The sequence below is a fragment of the Haliotis cracherodii genome, unplaced genomic scaffold, assembly GCF_022045235.1.
Source record: "Haliotis cracherodii isolate W230 unplaced genomic scaffold, xgHalCrac1.p SCAF_11, whole genome shotgun sequence".
Taxonomy (NCBI): domain Eukaryota; kingdom Metazoa; phylum Mollusca; class Gastropoda; order Lepetellida; family Haliotidae; genus Haliotis; species Haliotis cracherodii.
The window spans coordinates 28,188,365-28,212,845 of NW_027266266.1; the positions used below are offsets into that span (position 1 = coordinate 28,188,365).

A 24,481-nucleotide genomic window follows, 5' to 3' on the forward strand; every position below is an offset into this window, starting at 1 on the left:
AAGGAAAAAGTAAGGTTTATCGAGCGTAAGAGCATAGTCTGTAACAAAGATGGTTGGTTACCTGTACAGGGGAAACAAAAGATTACTGAAATATTGCATTTAGTCCATAACTTGTAGAAATTCATATATACAGCGACATCATCACATACAGCGACATCATCACTAATAGAGTACCATTTTCATTAGTTATTTTGTTATTATCTAAGCTGGAATAAACACAATGGTCTGGTCACAATGCTTGTGGTAAGAGCCGACTATGCCGTGACTCGGGTGTTCAGGCTCTAGGAACTAGCTGGCTGTATGTCCTCCTACCCCGAGCCCCAGCGGGGTGGAACGTTCACCATGTTGTCAACCACTGGATATCTTCAGGCCGATGGGATATATATTAGACATCAATAAAACATCTTTAAGAACAAGATTCTAGTACACAAATAATATAATATGAAGGATTCATTATTAAACATCAATCTTTCTCTCTTCATAGTATTCAGATTTTTAGGTCCAGACTCGATTATTTGAAGACCGTCGTCATACAGCTGGAATATTGGTGAGTGCTGCGTTAAACAACAAACAAACAAATAATAAATTCAAGTTTGACATGTCCTTAAAGGTGATTCCACAATCGTCACGATATGGCTATAATATTGCCGATGTGACGTTTTTAACTCACTCACTTACTGATTCCACAAGGATCTACATGTATGCACAATAAAATCCAAAATCATTCTGTGGTTTACAACATAACATAACTAGTGATCTATTCAGTTATCTAACAACATGTTGACGGTTCAGGCTGTCTTGAAATTGTGCAATAATTGTCTCTTACTTTTGCAAGTAAGTGGTTTGATTTGCATATATTCTCATCACTTCAGACAAAATAACTGAAGCAAATTATAATTTTTAATACTTGTTTCATGCCGTGTCTCGAAAAAACTGGATAATTCTTTTGAAGATTTTATAAAGCTAGAAAGATTGTAAAATTCTTTATACTTTTGGTTGTTAGCCATTGAAACATCAGTAAATCATGATCCCTAACAAAATATAAATGCAGATGACACAAAGAGACCAACTGGGTGATACTTCATTCATATTTAATACTTCAACAATTTAATGCGTTCCGGTCAATAAAACGCCGATGGCGTTCCCATTTTTCTTGTCAAAGATTATACAGGTGATTAGACTCTGATACACGTGGCTCCACACGACGATACTTCCTTTCTAAAATCAAAAACTTTTATGGTGCTTACACGCAATGGTGGCGTGCGTAATATGAAAAGGCTCTATTTTGAAACAGGATTTCTATTCATGACTAAAGTCCAAAGGCGGAAGGTAAACAATACGTCAATGAGTTGTCCAGCTAGCAAGAAGCTCAATTAAACCATCATTAATATTAATAACAACTAACGTTCTATTCCTATTTTTATATTTGGTGTAAAAATGATAGATCACAGTAACAGGAACATTTCGCTTTAATGGAAAACACTACAGGTAGAGTTAACCCCACTGGACAATCAATGGAATACCGCTTTGTCCTTCCTCTCTGAACGCTTTGTCACAAAATATTCTTTCGAAAAGCCCCCAAATGGATGTATATAAGTGGTATGGTAGTCAGTGTTGTATTAGACGAAGCAAGTGTTGTTTGTTTGTTCACAATTGCCTAGAAATCCACAGTTCTGTGATTTTATATCCAAACGGTAACGATGTTCCTTCTGCGCCTACCCGTGCTCCTGTGTGCTGCAGTCGCTGCTTGGTGCCTGCCACAGATGAACGTCAACGCTAGAGAAAGAAGACAAGTCGAGAACTGCCAACCTCCAGCCAACCTCAGCCTCCTTTTTGAGAGCCTCAACCAGCACCTCGATGCTTCCTTGTATCTTCAAATGTCTGAGCTGACCGGGAACATTTCCCACCTGCCCACAGAGCTGAACTACCACCAGGTGTCAGACAGCCAGGTAGCAAACAGGTCGTGTCCATCTTCTGTGAGTGATGACCCCAGCGCCCCAGTCTTCTCCCGCTCCATCTGCCCCTGGTGGTACAACATAACGGAGCTGCCTGCCGGCCACTTCCCATCTGTCATCCCACAGGCTGTCTGCAAGTGCCCGGCATGTGTCGGCAACGACGTCAACGAGTGTTCCCGAGTGTCAACCAACATCCGGGTCCTGCAGGAGATAGGGTGCCAAGATGGATTCTACAAGTACAAGCCAATCTTGAAGACTCACCACGTGGGTTGCACGTGCACCAAGAAGCGAACCTCCCCGACTACCAACGACTGTGGCGGCTGGGGCTGCACCAGCTAGAAGACAGTACACGTGGACAGCGCCAGGTAGTCATGACGACAGTGCCATATGGACCAAAATGGCAAGAGAACCGTTAGCTCGTTGTACACTTTCAAACTTCGTATCGAAGTGTGAGAGTTTAGTATGTCAGATGCTGACAAAACATTACATGGTTATAAGTAAGTTTTTGTATTCAAATAGAACATTTGTAGCTAGTATTACAATACAATATACAACACTCATCCCAAACTGGCTTCTACGGGAGATATTGCTTATGTGAGATCAACCAATATATCCTTATTGCATCACAATACGTTGAAGTCCATTGTGACGTCATTGATTACCATGACATCCCTCTACCGCTGAAGCTGGTTAGCTGTACCTGTACAATCATGATACTGCTTATTACTGTTTAAAAAGTTATCTTTAAAAAGTTGTAAGAATGAGGTTGCATGGTAAATAGAATCTCACCTTCACCTTCAAATATATCAACACTCGATGATAAAAGTTTAAAACTCCTATCGCTTCAGGTTGATATATCTGATATGAAGACACTCGGGTGAGGTTGTCTCAGTATTTGCAGACTGATTAATCTGCTTTTTTATTATTTATTATCCTTCAGAAGCAAATGCAAGAGTTTGAAACGTCCTGTTGCGTAGTAGCTATCACGATTGCTGCACAATAGTGTAAAAGATCAGAATATACAATAGAGTTCGTTAAACATGGGTCGTTTTCTTATACCTATGAATTTTCACTTGTTAGTTGAAGCTGAGTATTTGCCATTATAATAGTTCCAGGACACGTGTTGCATTTTAACTAATTATCTTGGAGTGTATTGTTCAAATAGTGTCATTTTCGCTATGTTATACATCATGCAATAAAAAATATTTCGGATTTGAAATCTAAGTGTGTCTTTATACCATACTCCGTAAACAAAGCATTTCAAGAATGACCTGAGAAGATCTACGAGCATCACTGAGAGCTATGTTAGGGGGGCAATGTAAGGACATATCAAACTCACATCACCAACTGCTGGTTGGAAGAAGATAAAGTCATAGTGTTCTCAAAGAACAATACCACTATTGAAATGTAACCACTCTGATGTGACTTGTTACTGAAATGTAACCATCCTGTTGTGACAGGTTACTGAAATGTAACCATCCTGTTGTGACAGGTTACTGAAATGTAACCATCCTGTTGTGACAGGTTACTGAAATGTAACCATCCTGTTGTGACAGGTTACTGAAATGTTACCATCCTGTTGTGACAGGTTACTGAAATGTAACCATCCTGTTGTGACAGGTTACTGAAATGTAACCATCCTGTTGTGACAGGTTACTGAAATGTAACCATTCTGTTGTGACAGGTTACTGAAATGTAACCACCCTGTTGTGACAGGTTACTGAAATGTAACCATTCTGTTGTGACAGATTACTGCTATCTAACCATCCTGTTGTGACAGGTTACTGAAATGTAACCATCCTGTTGTGACAGGTTACTGCTATCTAACCATCCTATTGTGACAGGTTACTGCTATCTAACCATCCTATTGTGAGAGGTTACTGCTATCTAACCATCCTATTGTGACAGGTTACTGCTATCTAACCATCCTATTGTGACAGGTTACTGCTATCTAACCATCCTATTGTGACAGGTTACTGCTATCTAAACATCCTATTGTGACAGGTTACTGCTATCTAAACATCCTATTGTGACAGGTTACTGCTATCTAACCATCCTATTGTGACCGGTTACTGCTATCTAACCATCCTATTGTGACAGGTTACTGAAATGTAACCACTTTATGGTGACAGGTTACTGAAATGTAACCATCCTCTTGTGACATGTTACAGAAATGTAACCACCCTGTTGTGACAGGTTTCTGAAATGTAACCATTCTGTTGTGACAGGTTACAGAAATGTAACCACTCTGTTGTGACGGTTACTAAAATGCAACCATTCTGTTGTGACAGGTTACTGAAATGTAACCACTCTGTTGTGACAGGTTACAGAAATGTAACCATCCTGTTGTGACAGGTTACTGAAATGTAACCATCCTGTTGTGACAGGTTACTGAAATGTAACCATCCTGTTGTGACAGGTTCCTGAAATGTAACCATTCTGTTGTGACAGGTTACTGAAATGTAACCACCCTGTTGTGACAGGTTACTGAAATGTAACCACCCTGTTGTGACAGGTTACTGAAATGTAACCATCCTGTTGTGACAGCTTACTGAAATGTTACCACCCTGTTGTGACGGTTACTGAAATGTAACCACCCTGTTGTGACAGGTTACTGAAATGTAACCATCCTGTTGTGACAGGTTACTGAAATGTAACCATCCTGTTGTGACAGGTTCCTGAAATGTAACCATTCTGTTGTGACAGGTTACTGAAATGTAACCACCCTGTTGTGACAGGTTACTGAAATGTAACCACCCTGTTGTGACAGGTTACTGAAATGTAACCACCCTGTTGTGACAGGTTACTGAAATGTAACCACCCTGTTGTGACAGGTTACTGAAATGTAACCACCCTGTTGTGACGGTTACTGAAATATAACCATCCTGTTGTGACAGGTTACTGAAATGTTACCATTCTGTTGTGACGGGTTACTGAAATGTAACCACCCTGTTGTAACGGTTACTGAAATGTAACCACCCTGTTGTGACAGGTTACTGAAATGTAACCATTCTGTTGTGACAGGTTACTGAAATGTAACCATTCTGTTGTGACAGGTTACTGAAATGTAACCACCCTGTTGTGACAGGTTACTGAAATGTAACCACCCTGTTGCGACTTGTTACTGAAATGTAACCACCCTGTTGTGACAGGTTACTGAAATGTAACCATCCTGTTGTGACAGGTTACTGAAATGTAACCACTCTGTTGTGACAGGTTACTGAAATGTAACCATCCTTTTGTGACAGGTTACTGAAATGTAACCACCCTGTTGTGACAGGTTACTGAAATGTAACCACCCTGTTGTGACTTGTTACTGAAATGTAACCACCCTGTTGTGACAGGTTACTGAAATGTAACCACTTTATTGTGACAGGTTACTGAAATGTAACCACTCTGTTGTGACAGGTTACTGAAATATTTCAGGAACCGAAGCTATGCTCTTATGTTCTTACATTGAATGTTCTTGGAAATATCTTGCCTTAACTTCAGTTACGTATATCTAGATCCCGTGTTCAGTCAATCAGCACTTCAAGAGTGTTTGTTCTGCATGCACATTTTTTATGAACCAACAACATACTTTTTTTCCAAAACATACATTATTACCAATGGACGATTTGTCAACCTGTGCGGGACAAGGGTGAAAACAAAGGTCCCGAGCAACCAATGCCTGTCGTAAGAGGCGACTAACGGAATCGGGTTGTCAGGCTCGCTGACTTGGCTGATGCATGTTATCGTATCCCAATTGCATGAATTGGTACTGAAAATGTTAGTAGATTGTCTGGTCCAGACTCAATTACTTACAGACCGCCGTTATATCGCTTGAATATATGTGCGTCGTTAAACAACAACAAAACCAAACAAAACATAAGGTCAGATATATTCCTACAACATAAAATGATGAAAATATTCTTTAATCATCAACATACTTCAACTGTTTGATTCTTCAAACAGCAAATGGATCAATTTTACAGAAAATATAAAATTCCACAGAAAATCTTAACTCCAACCGTTGTTGCTATTCATGTAATGGAATGTTAGGGTGAAATATGTCCAACAAACGTGAATAAAATTACTTCCTTTCTCCAGTACTGCGCGTCTGTCGGCAAGGGAGATAAACGTGTGTGTTTCCCAGAAGCGCAGGTTTGCCCTCGGATGGTAGCTCAGGTTGGAGACGGAAGACAAACCTCAGGGGTGAAGGTACACGTCAGCAGCCATGTTTATTGATGAAGGGTTGTTTGTAAGTTTGTTTGTTGTTTAACGCCGCATTCAGCAATATCCAAGCTATATGACAGTATTCTGTAAATATTCGAGTCCGGACCAGACAATTCAGTGATTGACATCATGAGCATCGATCCACGCAATTGGGATCTATGACATGCATCAACCATGATAATAACGTGACAGAACGCACACAGGGACCGAGTGGTCAGTACGTGATCCCGGTGCGGAGACACGCTGAGTCACCTACACATAGGCAGGCAGTCGGGCGGCGATTCTTCATCATCGACGTAGTGTCTTCATAGTCGTTTGTGAGGCTCCAAGGAGACCCTATTGACCATCTACACATCACTAAATAGATCTGAAATAGACTACGATTGCGTAATCTGTAATAGTCTAAACAACACATTAAATAATAAATTAAACTCCATCCCATACCAAGCACTAAACACAATCACACGTACACAGCATGGCACACCACTTACACTTACCACTTACCACTTACCACTTACTGGTCCCTTCGCCGTAAACAACTAACCCTGAACTTCTGGGCCTTAACCCGAACCCCTAATCCAGCAAACCATAAATACCAACATAAGCCCAAAACTTCACGCGCTCGCTCGCCAACACCCACTATATTTCAACGCAGAGCAAAATACATAACTCGGCACAACCAAAATAAACTAAAGCAAAACACCAAACCCAGTAACATCTTTACATCTAAATTATAAACACATCACACTCCTTTCAACAAAACAAAATAACAAAACCAAACACCGCCAAAACTACTACCCTAGCTAACATCCATGAATAATGGCCACATTGGTGCCGAATGTACACAGGCGGGTCCTCTGACCTGGGCCCAAAACGCACAGGCTTCGGCATCCACATATCACAACCTATTAGGCAATCAAAATCATACACTCCCCTACAAACAATCAGTCTTTCACGGCCGAGCTGATGGGCATGGCTACACAACCAACTCATCAAACAACACGATACACTCCTTATTCTAACGGACTCTCTATTGTAACGGGCTCCAAGCAATTAAGAACAAACAAAAAAACTGACCTTAACCAATGAACCAAATACCAAAAAGCACACAACAACTGAATACCCTGGGAAAACAATTAGAGTTCGTTTGGATCCCTGACTACGACGGAGTGTTTGGAAACGAACACGCCGAAAAAGCAGCCAAAGCGGCCCTCAAGCTGCCTGAAGTAAGCCTAAACATACCTATATCCAAAAGCGCGATCAGAAGCCTATCTACCAACCACAATCCACGCAGTTGGGATCGATGACCTGCATCAACCAAGTCATCGAGCCTGACCACCCGATCCCGTTAGTCGCCTTTTACGACAAGCATAGTCGCCTTTTACGGCAAGCATAGTCGCCTTTTAAGACAAGCATAGTCGCTTTTTACGGCAAGCATGGGTTGCTGAAGACCTATTCTACCCCGGAATCGTCACGGGTCACTTAGGAAACATATTGACACAAATAGGTAGTGTAGATAAATGAAGTTTTAAAGAAATGTATTGAAATGGTTTGAGCTATAACAATACCCCTCAACGTCGTGGAGCTTTTGTCTACAAAAGCGTTTTAAAAATAATGACAATATTGAAAGTACAAGTATTTAGTAAAATGCATATAGACATTAACAGGTTGACAAATAGTTGCTCTACAGGCACTGATCGTGACTCAGATGATTGAAATGGCATTTAGAAGTGCAAGTAAATAAATGAATATCAACGTTGTCAACACCGGTCAAACAATTATACATACCACTAACAAGTTAAGCGGAGGTTTCCTCTCCAACACACAAAATACTGGTGAGCGGAGATTTGGCTCATTATACAAAACCACATTGGACGTTTCCACCGAGCGGTACATTCTGCTCGCGGTGGCCCACGCAGTCAGAACACCAGACTGCTAGATACATTTAGTTTCACGTGTATTACATTAAAAAGGCAGACTATTAGATACATTTAGTTTCACATGTATTACATTAAAAAAAGGCAGACTGCTAGATACATTTAGTTTCACATGTGACGTAGTGATAAAAACATAACGTAATGTGTTGTCAGAGTAATGCTTTCATGATAACAGTAAGATATGTGAAACCTGGAGTCCTATATTGTGAGCCTAGACTCGACAAGGCTAGCAGTTGTGAGATGTCACCTGCGCTGAAAATGAATATGTATGCCGAAAAACCTAACCAACTTCAAAAGACTAAACCGGGATGACATAAAAAATAAATCATGTGAAGTAAGTTTGAAGATATTTGAACGAATCGTATTTTGTGTGCGAGAGACCATTAAAGGTGGACGCACGAATACACATAATGTGCGTAGGTATCATAATTAAAGGGGCACAACTCTTAACAGCGAGTTACGGTGGCTTAGACCTATGAGTGTAATACATTGTATGCCAACGTTAGGTTCCGGAATGTATTGTTTTTGAGACATGTAGCGCCTCCAATCAACACAAAGTTTCTCCCAATAAGCTGTTGTTAAGAATACACGGGGTGTGCTATACAGACTACATGACGTCATTATGTCCGAATGTCTATAACGGATGATAACTATTTTAGTTGTGCAGCGCATGTGAGTGTCCCGGACCCGCGAACAGTTTGTGTTCAATATCCAATTCCCTTCATCTTATTTACCCACCTGAACAAGAAATAAACGAGACCAGTGAGACCACCTCATCTGTTTCATATACATAAAGATTCAGAGTGACAAAACACTCTCCACAAGACTGTTTGACAAGAGAGATGACTTCAACTTTCCAATTGTCAACCTTCCCTCCAGGTGTTTACATTTCACAACATTTGAGATACAATCGAGCAGGCGCTTTCTGCCGAGACTTTAAAGAGCGTTATATGACTCTTGCTCAGAAGTTGTTTGATCAAAGTTACAACATTCAAGGCCTTAGTAAAGATTTCAAACAAATTTATGGTAGACACGTGAAGGACATTTCCAGATTTGACGCATCAGTGACAAAAGTTCCCATGCCTTTCCAGGTGAAGAATTGACTTGCCTTTGCATGTGTTTGTGACGGGTGGCAGGTTTTGCTAATCTTTTCGCGAACATCAATCCTTTTTGATGGTGATTCATATACACATGCTTATGATATAGTAGGAATCGAACAATCGACTCAGCTTTATGCAGAGATTTCTATAGGTATGTGCATGAGTGAAAACGACAAGACGTGTCTCGCCTCGGCTGTCTCCATTTGGAGGTTTTACGGTTGAAACTACGGGTTAGAGGCCACAAATTCACCTAGTTATGTCTGATGCTGAACAACAAGGGGCAAGTCAGAAAGTAGAGAAAGCAGACTAGGAGAAGGAAAGGAAGAGAGAAGGCTCCACACCAGATGAACTTGACACCGGCCATCAGGTTTGCCTGCACGTGGAAATCGTGGCGATACGAGATCAACTGGCGAGTATCTCTAAATCGCTGACACAAGTCAAATGCACGCTCGTAGGGCTCAGTGTAACTACAAAAGGGATTGATGTTAGCATTGCTGGAATAGAGGAACAACTGAACAATCTTGATACGGTTTCAAATACGTTACAGTTCAAAGCTGATGTGACATCAGGATAGATTGATGAAATACAGAAGATAGTGGAAGACATTCCGAGATTGAAAGAAGAAATAAAGAAGACAAGGGGTACAACAAATGAACTAAATACTTTTTATGAAGAAGTCACTGAGAAGATCAGACAACTTGAAAGTCGGTGCCTGGAAGAGGAAGCGATGGGTCGATGTAGTAACTTGATTTTGTATGATTGAAACCAACGTACAGTACCGCAGCCAGCATGAGTAGGACAGTGATAAGGCTGAACAGGAGGACTGTGAAGGAAATGGGCCTACCTGCTCAAAATACTCAAAGGCCATGAATATTATCAGATCTCACAGCTACAAATAGGCAGGAGTGTGATGTATTTGTGGTGGGTGACCTCAGTTTGAGGACTGGAGCAAAGCTGGACTATGCACAGTGTGAATCCAGTGCTGATGAGGATTATTTACCTCTTCCAGACAATTATGTTCTGGATAGAGAAGTACGTCTGGAGGAAGCAATGAAAGCTTTAATTATTAATAGTACAGTAAACAACACTTATAACGAACTGACCGATATAACGAACTTATTTCATAGTCCCGGACATTTGTTGCATATATGCTATATATATGCTTATAACGAACTATGGTTATTACGAACTAAAATTAATGGTCCCTTTGAGTTCGTTATAACTGTAGTTTACTGTAATAAGTATATTTCTGTTGTTATCCAGTACCAGATATTTAAATCATTAATTCAACCCATATTGTGTTATGGATGTGAGGTGTGGGGTTTTAGGGAGGCTAATGCAATTGAAAGAGTGCATCTTAGATTTATTAAACAGATATTAGGTGTTAAATTATCTACACCATCGGCATATGGTTATGGTGAATTCGGGGTACTACCATTGATAAATGTCCCATTTGTTAGAATTATTAAATATTGGATGAAAATCTTAAAGTGTGATTCAAATAGATATAATAGTATTGTGTATAAAACTCTTTTAAAAATGATGTTAAGTCATCCTAATGTAGAACGTTGGGCCGTCCAGGTTAGAAATATATTATTGCGAATTCATTTTATATATGAAGGATTCCTTATCTTTTGAAATGTTTTGAAAATGTATCTTAATAGTATTGATGTTGTAAAATTCCGAGTAGCTCGAATACGTTTTAGGCTCAGTTCACATACGTTCATGAATGAAAAGGGGAGATGGGTTAAACCCAAATTACAGCTGGAGCAGCGTCTATGTTCATTGATATAGAGGACGAATACCATGTTTTAGTAGCATTTAGTGATTAGAACTAAATGCCTTTATGTCAGGCTTGGCACCGTTGCTAATATTATTACAGCTAAATACCTTCATTCCGTGCGGCTACGTGCTGATTTGCATGGTGCCATCATCTCTGGCCTAGATTCGCTCTTGACACGTCCGGTATAGGAGCGTTTGTTTATATTTTCTGACCTGTTGTAGCGTGACATCAGCTCACGCTGCATTTGCTCTCCAGCTTTCAGCCGTACAACACATAGTTATATTCGCGCATTCATCTAGAGTTTGTTGCACCCACCCACCCTGTTATCCTTAATTACAAGTTATTCAAGCTTTGCAGTTTTCAATTTGACTATGAGGACAATGAGTGAAACACTGACAGATCTGAAACTCACTCGTGCGTTATTTTCTTCAACTATGAGTTGGAACGTGAATAAGAGTGAAGACTATATGAATAATTTTGAAAGTGAATAAGTGCAAGAAATGTTAAATGAATTTATAACCTGTGTGGAAATTGATGTTGATAAAGCCGTATAGAAGTTACAGCACATAATACAATACTGTGGAAGGAATATGAAAGTAAAGACGTCCAAATATATAGCCTTTAGAAACAACCAGAATTGTTTGATGAAGAGTGTGAACACTTGAAGAGAGAAAAGTATAAACTCTTGAATACATTCAGAAAGGTGCCTTCTTCGGAAAACTATAACTTATACAAGAACATTAGAAACAAATTTAAATCTTTATGTAAACAAAAACAGACTCATTTTAAGCAGAGAATTACAAAGGCATTAGTTAATGCTGCGAATGATAGCAACTGTACAACATTTTGGGGACTTGTTAAACGTTATATCACAGCACGCTCGCAGGACTCTAGCCTTGCACCCGCAACTTGGGTAGATTATTTTAAGGAATTACATAATCCAGTGTCAATAGGGGATGATAATTTCTCAACTAGAGTTAGTGAGTTTCTTCAACATCATAATGATAGCTTATGCCCAGACTGTCAAAATCAAGATGATATTTTATCGTGTGATTTTGTCGAACAAGATGTTGTAAACGCTATTCACCATTTAAAGTGTGGAAAATCACCTGGTGATGATGGACTCCCACCAGAATTTTACAAATCTGTTGAAAATGTATTAACTCCATATCTTGTCATTTTGTTTAATGCAGTGTTGACCAGTGGCCATTACCCAAAATTATGGTCAACGGGAATAATAATGCCACTGCATAAAAGAAGGTAATAAAAGGGATCCTAATAACTTTCGTGGTATATCACTTCTCAATATAATGGGTAAAATGTTTTCTTATGTTCTGAATAAAAAACTACAATGTTTCCTTGACTACCAAGGCATAGTTGGTGAATATTAAGGGGAGTTTCAGAAAGATCATTCAACTATTGATAACATTTTCATTTTGCAAGCTATTATACAAAAGTATATCACTCGCAAAAAAGGAAAAGTATATTGCGCTTTTATTGATTTTCGAAAAGCATTTGATATAGTTGATAGGAGTAAGTTAATGTATATTTTATTGCAAAATGGTATTCATGGCAAGTTTTTATGTATTATCCAGAGTATGTATAATCACGTTAAAGCATCTGTTACATACGATTTTGGCAAGAAAACTACTGAGTATTTTGATAGTTCGTGTGGGGTAAGACAAGGTTGTCCTCTTAGTCCAGTACTGTTTTCTTTGTTTATCAACGAATTAGTTATATGTTTTAAAATAAATTCCAGGATGGTGTTTATATCTTGGAGGAAATGTTAAATATAATTGTCCTGTTGTTTGCCGACGATTTAGTACTTGTTGCAGACAGTGTATTAAAATTACAAAAACGTCTTGATGAATTATATTTATACTCTGATAAATGGGGTATGGATATTAATACTGAAAAGAGTAAAATTATTGTGTTTAAAATGGGAGGACCCTTGTCAATAAATGAGAAATGGTTTTATAACGGTGAACGTATGAATACGGTTAATGCCTATAAATATTTGGGACTTGTTTTCAGCCCCAAATTAATTTGGACTAAGGCCTGTAAAACTTTATGTGAGCAAGCAAGCAAAGCACTTTGGTCAGTTAAGTCGTTAATAAGACGTTATGACATTTCGGTTACGGAAGCATTCTTTATATTTGATAAAAAAAAATGTGTTCCGATATTAATGTATGGTGCTGAGATTTGGGGATACCAAAAAAATGGAATACGATTGAAATTGTTCACCGCAAATTTTGTAAATTCTTACTTCACACGGGCTACAGAACTGCAAATGCAATAGCCTATGGTGAATGTGGTAGGTCTCCACTTCATACTATTTATTATTTAAAATGCATTAAATATTGGTTTCAAATTTTGTAAATGAGTCAAAACAGTGTTACCAGTGTTATAAAATGTTATTATCCATTGCTGATAGAAAACGTCCTAACTGGGCATCGCATATCAGACTTTTGCTAAGTCATTATGGTTTTGGGTATGTATGGGCTGCACAAGACGTTGGCAATGCAGAATTATGTGTACATATGTTCAGCGAAAGAATTAAAAATTGTTCATTTCAAGATTGGCATGCATCTCTAGGCAGCAAGACCCTCTCATTCTATAAACTGCATAAATCGTATATCGTTTGTGAAAAATATTTATCAAATATTAAGCATTGTGAATATAGAAGGCTAATAACCAAATTTAGATGTGGACAGAATACTCTTGGTATTCATCTTATACGTAGGGGTGTTGCTAATATTGAGGAGGATGCCGTCTTATGTAAACACTGTCATGTAATTGAGGATGAACTTCATGTTATATACAACTGTCCTCTTTATGCAAGTCGGCGGGAAATGTATATCCCAAAGACAGTTAATCATAATTATTTTTGTTAAGAAAGACTCTGTCAACTATCCAACAACGATGCAATGATAAATTTTGCAAAATTTATAATGTACGTGTTCTCAACACACACACACACACACACACACACACACACACACACACACACACACACACACACACACACACACACACACACACACACACACAAAAGTATCAATTAGGTAACTCTTAGATAAATATAATGTAAATGTATTTTGTACAATGGGTCAAATGGCCTTATACAAATAAATCTGTCTGTCTGTGTCTGTCTGTCTGTCTGTCTTTCTGTCGTGTTCTCATATGCACACTGACCCCGCTGATTCATCACCACCTTATATGGGGAAACGCCTTGACCTTAAAGCTGTGTTCGTGAGTTTGAGTCCCAGATTCCCCCTGACGATGGTTCTAGGTTGTCATGACGTGAATCACGTTGGGCTTTTCCGCTACAGGAAGCTGACACGCCGTGGCGTCACTGAACACTGCTCAAGGCGGGGTGAAACCAAACTCGTCCCTGCATTATGTAAGGCCACACTTTTTACTGGCTTTATGGATTGTTGTACAGGAAAATACCCCTTGGAATGTGGGAATTTCATTGATAGTTTCTGCTCCGCTACAGGTCGGCTTGGAGGCCCGCAACAAAGCGTTAGCTTTACGCAATGCAAACCTGACGAATCAAGCGGGAATACTGTTGTGCGTGTATGCATCCCATCAAGTTCGGGAACAACAAACTGTATCTTTACTACCATGTTTGATATATGTTATTCAAAATATCACCTATATTGTGTTTGTTAACATGCGGTAAAACTTAAGACATTTCTCTCCGCGAATAGCCTCAAAATTGCTGATTGCGTAAAACAATATTCATTCACTCAATTGATATTATTGTCAACTTCAGTGGGTCCTATGGGATAAAAAAATGAATTTGAACAAAATTTACAAATGGCGGATCCGTGAATCAAGTAATATAAGTGTGGCCTAATCTTCGTACTTGTTACTGATAACCTCTTGGCACTTCTCGCCATATGTTTCCTCATACTGTCGTATTTCACGATTTCATAGTGTTGATTTAAAACGACAGCAAACCTATTTATTTATTTCATGAACTGCAAATGTTCTACATAACTAAGAATAAAACAACGAACGCTTCTCTCGACTATCGACCTAGCCATGTTACCTACTCATCACGCTCCTGGCCTAGATAAGAATGGGAAAGTTGTAAGTCAACACCCATGTCAAGGTGAACCACACATCTGCTGTCTAGAGTGGAGCTTTTTCTGTACAGTTGAACACCGCCTGTCACCACGCACATCAGACAGAACAGCCAGCCCCGTGAGGACGTCATAGCGTTTGCTGTGATGGGAGTTAGGCTGGGACATTTCGCTCAATATGTTGCTGTTGTTTTCTACCCACGGTAATGTAGACACACGTTCCAGCAGTGAACATAGTTAATTTAGTATACCGAATGTCTCAAGACATAGCTGTTGTTAAACTGTGTCAGCCTTTTACAACATAACAATGACATTTCATCCTGAGCATGTCATTCATAATTAGACAAATAATAAGTAGGTGTATGTTGTGCTTGGTATTCATACACATGTTCTCCAAGTATCAGCACAGATATACCGGCCTGGCAACAACATTGACACAAGGGCTGCCGGCCTGGCAACAACATTAACACAAGGGATGCCGGCCTGGCAACAACATTAACACAAGGGATGCCGGCCTGGCAACCAGGTTAACACAAGGGCTGCCGGCCTGGAAACAACGTTAACACAAGGGCTGCCGGCCTGGAAATAACGTTAACACAAGGGCTGCCGGCCTGGAAACAACGTTAACACAAGGGCTGCCGGCCTGGCAACAACATTAACACAAGGGCTGCCGGCCTGGAAACAGCGTTAACAAGAGGGCTGCCATGGATCAGATGTCAACATGACCGCCAAGTCAAAAACAGGGACCTCGCCGGGTGAGTGGGACCTCGCCGGGTGCAATATCCAGCCCATTTTAAAAACTCGTTGTACCTTAAGGTACTTTGTAGCTGTAACACTTGCATATAATTAATGAAATATTGTTGTTCACATATGAAAGGAACCAGATACACGGGCGTGGCTATGGGCAATGTGGGTAGAGCGATTGGTATGCTTTTTGGACTACAAGTAAACCAACGATTCGTTACATTCGCCTCATATTTTGAATCATGTTGAATAACATTTAACATTGGCCAGCTCATGTTGTATTACCAATAGTCAATGAGGGTCGACCCAAATTCAAGGCATTGATACCACGAGAAGCGACAAAAGGTTGACAGGGTCACTGAAGGCACGTGTGTAACTTGTATCAAGCAATTAATGATAGTAACTTGATTTGAATATCGCTTACCACAAACCGAAAGGTTGGAATTGAAGATACAACTAAACAGTAACTGTTGTGTTGCATTGTAAATATATAACGCCAAGGCCAGAGAATAACCAGTCTATCAGTCGAAATATATTGGCGTTAAAGGCAGAGTAGCAAAGACAATAGCGTACAATAACGGTCAAATGGATGATTTTATGCTTGAGGACTGTACTGGGAATAACGGGACGAAGTATATTTAATGTAGATGTGCTATGACATGGCACTACATTTTTTCCAACTAAAGCAATGACAAATAACGTGTGGGCGTGTCTAGAATGTTTTTTTTCTGTTATGACGCGTTAATGTCTTAAAAGTTCATTAATTGAATGATGTCATTCTGTTCCTTTAAATTAGTCTCGCTGACCTTGACGACATGCATACATTTGTATATCTATAGGTTATCTTGCATACTTTGTTAGGCGCCTCGTACGATGGTGAGTTTCTTAAAACTAGGTACTTCTTATCCAATGTGGACGACTTCCCCAGTAGATGGCAGGTCAGAGTAGCCGAAGCTCACCTTTATCTCATACTGTATAATACTAAATTATGATTTAATATAGCCAATATAGTCAATGTGAGCTTGCATGTACATACATGTATACTTTGTCGTACCCCTTTCTTTCATTTTCACATAATCTACATACCGAACAAATATCCTATTGACATTACATATTCTACCTGTCTAGAAATACATTGCAAATGTTTCCGTGGCGTTTGGTCGGCTAACAAAGCAATTTTCTTTGCGTTTATGTTTCCCTAAACCGACACGCCGACAAACAGGCTACTGTTTCCTGATCGGTTGCTGATGGGACTTGACTGGTATTACTGCGCTGAGTCATTGGTTTCGTATTGTTGTCTGCCATTTGGACAACGATTTTTACACCTATATCTTCATAAACTTAAAACTTAAGGACACTCTACATTTTGTGGCTCTGCCGAGCAGTCTTTTTCTCTAAACGTATTGTCACGAGTCCTCCATCTGTCTCTGAGCACAGCCAAGTACTCGAGTCTATGGAACTGGAATAGGCCTGGAACACGTGACCCCAATGACAAACATCAGGTGCAGGTTCTCAGCCACAGAAACTGGTGAGGCAGCCATTTTATGAACAAATGTAAATCCGAGCTTACATTCGCATGCAATAACATCTGCATCAGGCAGTAAACGGCCAGGGAAATTTACAGCCATGCAGAAAGTTCATGAACGTGTCTAACTTGCACGATTTTGCTCTGTACCATTAATAGACCTGCAGGGTATATCAAACTCTTACAAACTTTATCAATCAATCTTGATTTCTTAATACCGAGAAGGCCACAGGTCTACAGTACGTGTATACAAAGTAGTTGAGGGTACATTTATACAATTTAATATACAGCAGTAGCCATGGTAACTGTTAACTTACACCAAGTCGTTGTGTAAGTGCATGCTTTCTAAGATTCATGACATGCAAAATGAACATTGACAAACTCTTCATTGTGACAGTATGTTTAGTCTTCATTAGTAAGTAAGATTTATACAAGTGAGGATCTTTGAAAGTTATTGAATTATTAATGAATTGGTTTCTAATGTCAACATAAAATGGACAAAAAAGTAAAAAGGAATAATCATCTTCTATGTTAGTAGTATAGTGTCAGTCCGCAGCAACCCCCTTTTGGTTGATCCGGTTGATCCAGGCGGATGCGAAGGTGATTGGTTGATCCAAGTCACGTGATCGGATAGGATGACTCATGCATCAACAGCGCGTCACAGGTGAGGGGGAATGAAAGGTGTGTGTGTTTATAAGGCATCAACCAATCACCTTCGCATCCGCCTGGATCAACCGGATCAACCAAAAGGGGTTCCTGCGGACCCGTTCTATACTACTTATGTTATTGAAACTACAAAGTTGACAGATTCTGTATTCTTTTTTAATTCTGCAGTGTCTACCTGATTTAATATCCTGTTAACAGCTTTAAAGAAAGTTAATCCACATTTTGTAGAACCAACAAAGATCATAACTCAATATATTGAATAAATTAATTCTAAAAGTATCTAAAAGTGTAACGTGTTCAGTTATGTCTTTTTTTATTTGAAGGTTCCCCGGGAGGTATATTACGCCAAATCATAGGTAAGTGTTACTGTGGACTACAATCATGTACCAGTCCCTCTAACGGTAGATGTTTATTATCAGCTGTATATCTGAGCTAAAATGAACATATATATTGTGTGTAGATAGAGTGAGTTTTGGTTAACGCCAAATTGTACAGTTTTTCAGTTATATTCGGTCGTGTCTACTTATTGTAGGAGGAAAGCATAAATGATGCAAGTGATGTAGGTGATGGCAGACGAATACTACAACCAGCAGATACTGGTACGGTAAGGCAATGCAAGTCTGCATGGTGTTACACGCGTGTCAATTCCTCCTTTCCACGCCTTTTAGTACAATCTAGTTCCACTTAAGCAAAGAAGACACAGTTGCAACAGAAAGGCCAATTCCATGAAAGTGATCTACACTCTCTTCTCGTAACCCCCACTATGCTAGTGTTTATTGCAGAGTCTACAAGACAGTACATCAACGCTTTCGACACGGCATACCATGTTTCAACATATGCTGAAAGGGCTGCAATGCGGATACTGGAGCAGTCAGGGTCCATCTACATCACAGGAAAGTCCGGTTCTGGAAAAACAAGAACAGGAATATCGATACTAGCAGAAATGTCAAACAAGACAAACAGGATACCTATGATCCTTACCTCTGCCAAACATTGGAACTATATTCCGCAGAAGAAAGTCGGCAAGGAAAGGTACATTATCATGATTGATGATATATTTGGATGTTGCATTTTAGTCATTGCAAGAGTTGATGAATGGTCAAGGCAGTTTGACATCATGTGTCCCTCTGTTGAGTCAGGTCATGTCCTCCTTGTATTAGTGTCAAGGAGTGGCATTTGGGCACATCAAGTGCCGTCTTTAAGAAAATACCAAATCGTGCAGAATACAAGCGTAATATACCTGGATGAAGGGCCGTATTCCTTGAGAAATTATAAAAGGGTGAAATTGGTCAGGAAATATTGTGCAAGGGCAACTGGTGCTGAGCAAGAAGACATACAGAAAATAGTTGGTCAATATACAGCCCTTGGATTCCCTCGGTGTTGTGCCTTCTTCCATACAATCAGGCATACCCATGTTAAAGGTATTGAGTTTTTCAAGAGACCGTATGAGTTCATTGCAGAGGAAGTAAAAGTCCTTAAGGAGACTAATCATCTAGGATATTATGTTCTGCTGATAATTATCATGATGAACAATAGTCTTGACAGAAAACTCCTTTCGAATCCCACGGTAGAATTCAATCAGTTACAAGAACATGTAAGAGATGCTTGCACCTGCTTCACCTCTAATCCTTCGTGTCAGAAAATACAAGGAAAGGCCGATTCTCTCTCTGGAACGTATCTGTCCAACACAAGTCAAAGGTATACATTCAGTCATCAGTCTATATTTGAAGCTGTCCTCCTTAATGCAGCTGAAGATAACAAAGAACTGTTTCTCCGATATTGTCCAATACAAACACTTCTCGAGTTTGTATTACTAAATAAGGATTGCAGTAACATTTGTTTGTTCATAGAAGAGGACGATTACAACTGTTTGGTTTCTAGAATTACAGATATAATACTATCCGATGGCTGTCATTCAATCTTATCTCATTCAGCTCTTCGCCATCCTCGATTTCTTGAATATCTATCTGATACATGGGATGAGGACACCATATTTCAAATATCCAACCATGCTGCCACTCCACAGAATGTGACGTTGATCGTTGCTGATATGAACATATTTAACATGTTTTCAGACCCATTGACTTTCTTCGGCTCAAACTTTCTTAACGAAGAAGTTATATTCACATATGAATATGCAGTCTCTTTCTTTATAATGCAAAAACTTTCAGTACTGGTGAAACTTGTCCTACATAGCATCGATAATCAGTAGGTACACGAAGAAGCGCTGAAATGTGCTCTGTACATGCAAGACCGTGTTACAATTGACTTCCTGCTTGGGCAAAAGGTGACTATTTCACTTGATTGCATGACGATAATATGTTGCATTCGTGATGCTGACCAACGTATAACCAATGAGATATGTCATCACTTTGAGGCTGAACATGAGTGTCCATCCAACCCAGAAAAACACCTTTCATTGGCTGTTCGACATGGGAACATCAGGGCTGTGGAGTTTCTTGTCAAGAACATGTCAGGATTGCAAAACTGCGGTAAAATATATGTTCGGTGCCTTGAACTGTTGTTGTTTCAGTGTGAAAGAGGATGTAGACATATGTCCCCTGTCTCAAGCAGTGCCATACCAGTGCTTGAACTCATGACAATACTATTGAGCATACAGACACCTTTTCCTTACCATAACCTACTACTATCAGCTTCCGCCCATGATACTTCGTTAGCACTTGAATGTTTGTTAAGTCATGCAGAAGCATCAATGATAACACCGGATATAGAGGAAGTAATGGAGAATGCTGCTCTAAATGGAATAACTGACAACTTGAATATTCTCCTGAAGAAAGAAATACGTTTCAAAAAGACCATTTTACTTGATGCCTCAAAATCGCAATATCAGAGTGGAGATAAAACAACACTCTTATTAGAAGCCTTTCGTAAGGCTCCTCATAGTGAGGAACAGTTGCAAGGAAATCAAAAACAAAAAGATAGCATGTTTGGTGTCCACATGGAAGATGAGAATAAAAACAGTCCTCTTCACTTAGCAGCTTTACGTGGAGATGCTGACTGTGTTGGAGTCCTGCTGCAGGCTGGTGCTGACAGCAATCATATGAACAAAGATGGAGTTACACCTTTACAGTGTGCAACCGTAACAGGTAGCACGGAATGCATATGACGTTTCATGCAATCGGTAAAGGGTCAAATTGAAGGTTCTGATCCAATTGAGCTTGTTAGTCCCGCTCATATATGGCATGATGGGTCATTAAGGTCCTTCCCTTCATTGACGACGAGAAGATTTCTGATGAATTCAACCGGGAATAAACCGAAAGCTCTCTTAGATCTACTGCTTGGTAAGGCTATGAGCATAGAAACTCCAAACGAAGTTGGTAGAACACCCATGTTTTATGCCACCTTGTTTTCAGATCTGCCTTTAGTTAAGCATTTATCAAGACTTGGGGCAAGACTGGACGTACAAGACTGCAATGGGAGGACAGTTCTACACGAGGCAGCAAGGAATGCTGATTTTGAAACATTCATGTTTTTGTGTGAGAGTGTTGGCGAGATAGATGTAAAAATATTCACTGGTCAGACAGTCGTACATGAAGCTGCGGAATCCAGGGACGATGCTGCAGAGAAACTAATGTATCTGCTCAGTGTAAAAAATGTTTCACTTTCCTGCGACGATGAAGGCAGATCTCCCTTGTTTAATGCGTCCACACAGATGACATCGAAGTTGTAGGATATCTTGTAACTAATGGGCTTAGATTGGACGTGAGAGACAAATCAGGAATGAATCTTATGCATGAATCATGCCTGCATGGGAGCATTGCCTGTTTTCAGTATTTGCTAACCTTGAAACAATTGGATGTTAACGCACAGACAATGATCGTTGGAGATCATCACGGAAATACTGCACTACATTTTGCGATATGCAGTACTGCCCTGACAAACAGTGTGATGGTGGCTGCTCTTACTGAACATGGGGCCGATGTTCATATAAGTAATAGCGTGGGCAGAACACCTTTACATGAAGCAGCACAGACAGTGACATTTAGAAAATTGAGTCCTAAACAGAGGCATGAAATGATGCTTGAGACGTCGTTAGGACAATCAATTAAACGACAAAACCAAGATGTAATTAAACTTGTCAGACTTGTCTTAGACAAAGGCGTTGATATAAACAATACTGACAATGCAGGTGACACAGCACTACATCTCAGTCTGAAGACCTTAGTGAATTAACATCTCACAAAGTTGTTGTTAAATAAGGGGGCATGTGGGCACGTTAAAGGGTGCCATGGTGAGACACCACTTCACTGTGCAGTTCGGTGTCGGTGTTCTCAAAGTATTATCGAGCTGCTGCTGGAGAAAGGATCTGATCCTTTATGCACGAGATGAACAGGGCAGAACAACTCTTCATTTGGTAGTGGTAAATGTCTACACTGAGATTGTGAAAGTGTTGGTTAAGCATGGGGTAGATCTACAGGCCCAGGATAAAGACGGAAACACGGTGCTGCATCATGCTGCTCTCAACGCACCGCGTGGGAGGACAAGGCTGATGGAAGTTCTGGTGGCCACAGGCGTTAACCCACATATTCTAAACAAGGACGGGAAATCTGCTTATAACCTAACTATTTGATACAAATATATAGGTAACCCTACTCGACAGACAGAAATTATGAATGTGTGAGTTATAAATGTGCAATTTATAAGTGTGAAGTATGGCCTTTGGTATGGGTTCATTGTCACTTCTTGTCGTCAGAGGACACATGCTGGCCATGGACATGCGGACGTGCATTGTGCTGAGAGTGAGTGGGTGGGTGAGTGAGTGAGTGAGTGGGTGGGTGGGTGGGTGGGTGGGTGGGTGGGTGGGTGGGTGAGTGAGTGATTGAGTGAGATACAGAACTCATGCTTGTCTGAATGCTTTACTCACACGTCACGAGAATTATGAAGCCTCGACGCTGATTTGCTGATGAGAACACCCAGGGCATGTCTTCAGGTATGGACACAGACTGAATCGTCCCGGATTAACAGATCTGATTTTAATGAGATTTCATGTTTCCCCTGAAGTATGTATAGTAGTACCTAATGTAAATAAAAAGCAATTCTTGGTCATTCTGCTACAAAAAGCCTTGCTGACATAATTTAGATATGGACATAGTACAACAATGGAAACTCACACAGCACTACAATATAGCACAGTCAGCCATGGTTCCCAGGGACCAAAACGACACTTAAGAAGACAGAGAACATTTTGTCATTTATAACACTGGATAAGCAATTATCATATTTTCTTTCAGGTCGATCATACACGAGTGTATTCTTCTTTCGAGTCACACATTGAACACACTGAGTACATCGATGGAAAATCAAATAACACTGCTATATAGCAATGATAATAGTTCACAGGGTTCACATTGAAGACACACAAGACTTCATAAACAATAATCATCATCTTTTTTAGATCGATCCTACGGGGGAGGAAAGGCCGTAGTAAAGTATGTCTCTAACGTGTATAACTTTGGTGAAACCAACGAACAGGGGTATGGGGCTGACAAACCTAGAAACAGAATCGGGGTTTCAAGTCAGAGGAAAGTCCATAGAGTCTCGAGTGCGTGTGTGCGTGTGTGCGTGCGTGCGTGCGTGTGTGTGTGTGCGTGTGTGCGTGCGTGTGCGCTTTTCTAGTCCCAACTAATGCACTTTTGTAGTGCTAGCCCACTGAGATGCCATGACGCAGTTTAACATGAAAATCCACACATTATACTACGATCCGACCAGCCCTTGCTTTATCCCCTTGATGCGGAGTGCCGGCGAGGGTAACAACAAGTACCATCGCTTAACGGGGTTTTATCTTCGATTGGCTACAACACATACAATAGTTTTGAAAGCTGAGGTCCTTTTCCTTAACATAATGTATACTCCCCAGTATACAAAAAACTCCCCTTATACGTTCTGCATACTGTGATGGCGATAAGCAGCGCCGTATCCTGATCAATTACTTATCCAAACTTTTAACTTGGCTATGTATAAAGTTTACTTATACGTCAAGAATAAATACCTCCAAAGAAATCCTAACTTGAAAGCTACTTGTATATTAAATATCAGTTCAGAACAATCTGCCCGCTGGTACGCCGAGGTGACCAGAAAAAAAGTTACATTTATGGCATTTTATTGGATACGCAATGTTTTATTACAAAGACATGTACATCGTACATTTACCGAACTTATTTCAAAGTCACATAATTCAAAGTTCAATGTTCCGTCGTCGGCCTTCAGCGATGCCCAGACAGGTTATTTGAATGTTTCTGACAGTCCGCGAAGCCGTTGCAGAAACTGGGTAGGTGAGAGGATGCTCGTGTTACCTACTGTGACCACACACACATTGATGATGTACCAACCGAGCAGGATGCGAAGCCGTTGCAGAAACTGGGTAGGTGAGAGGATGCTCGTGTTACCTACTGTGACCACACACACATTGATGATGTACCAAACGAGCAGGATGCGAAGAACATG

At 40.1% G+C, this 24,481-nt stretch overlaps 1 protein-coding gene and 1 pseudogene across 1 annotated transcript; both read left to right on the forward strand.

Moving 5' to 3' along the window:
* The first annotated feature begins 1,700 nt into the window (after positions 1–1,700).
* Positions 1,701–2,294, forward strand: LOC139455001 (interleukin 17-like protein). The gene has a single exon (XM_071236588.1). The coding sequence runs from the start codon at positions 1,701–1,703 to the stop codon at positions 2,292–2,294; it is 594 nt and encodes a 197-aa protein (XP_071092689.1).
* A 13,508-nt stretch (positions 2,295–15,802) lies between these two features.
* On the forward strand, positions 15,803–22,767 carry LOC139455667 (uncharacterized; annotated as a pseudogene).
* The last annotated feature ends 1,714 nt before the right edge of the window (positions 22,768–24,481 follow it).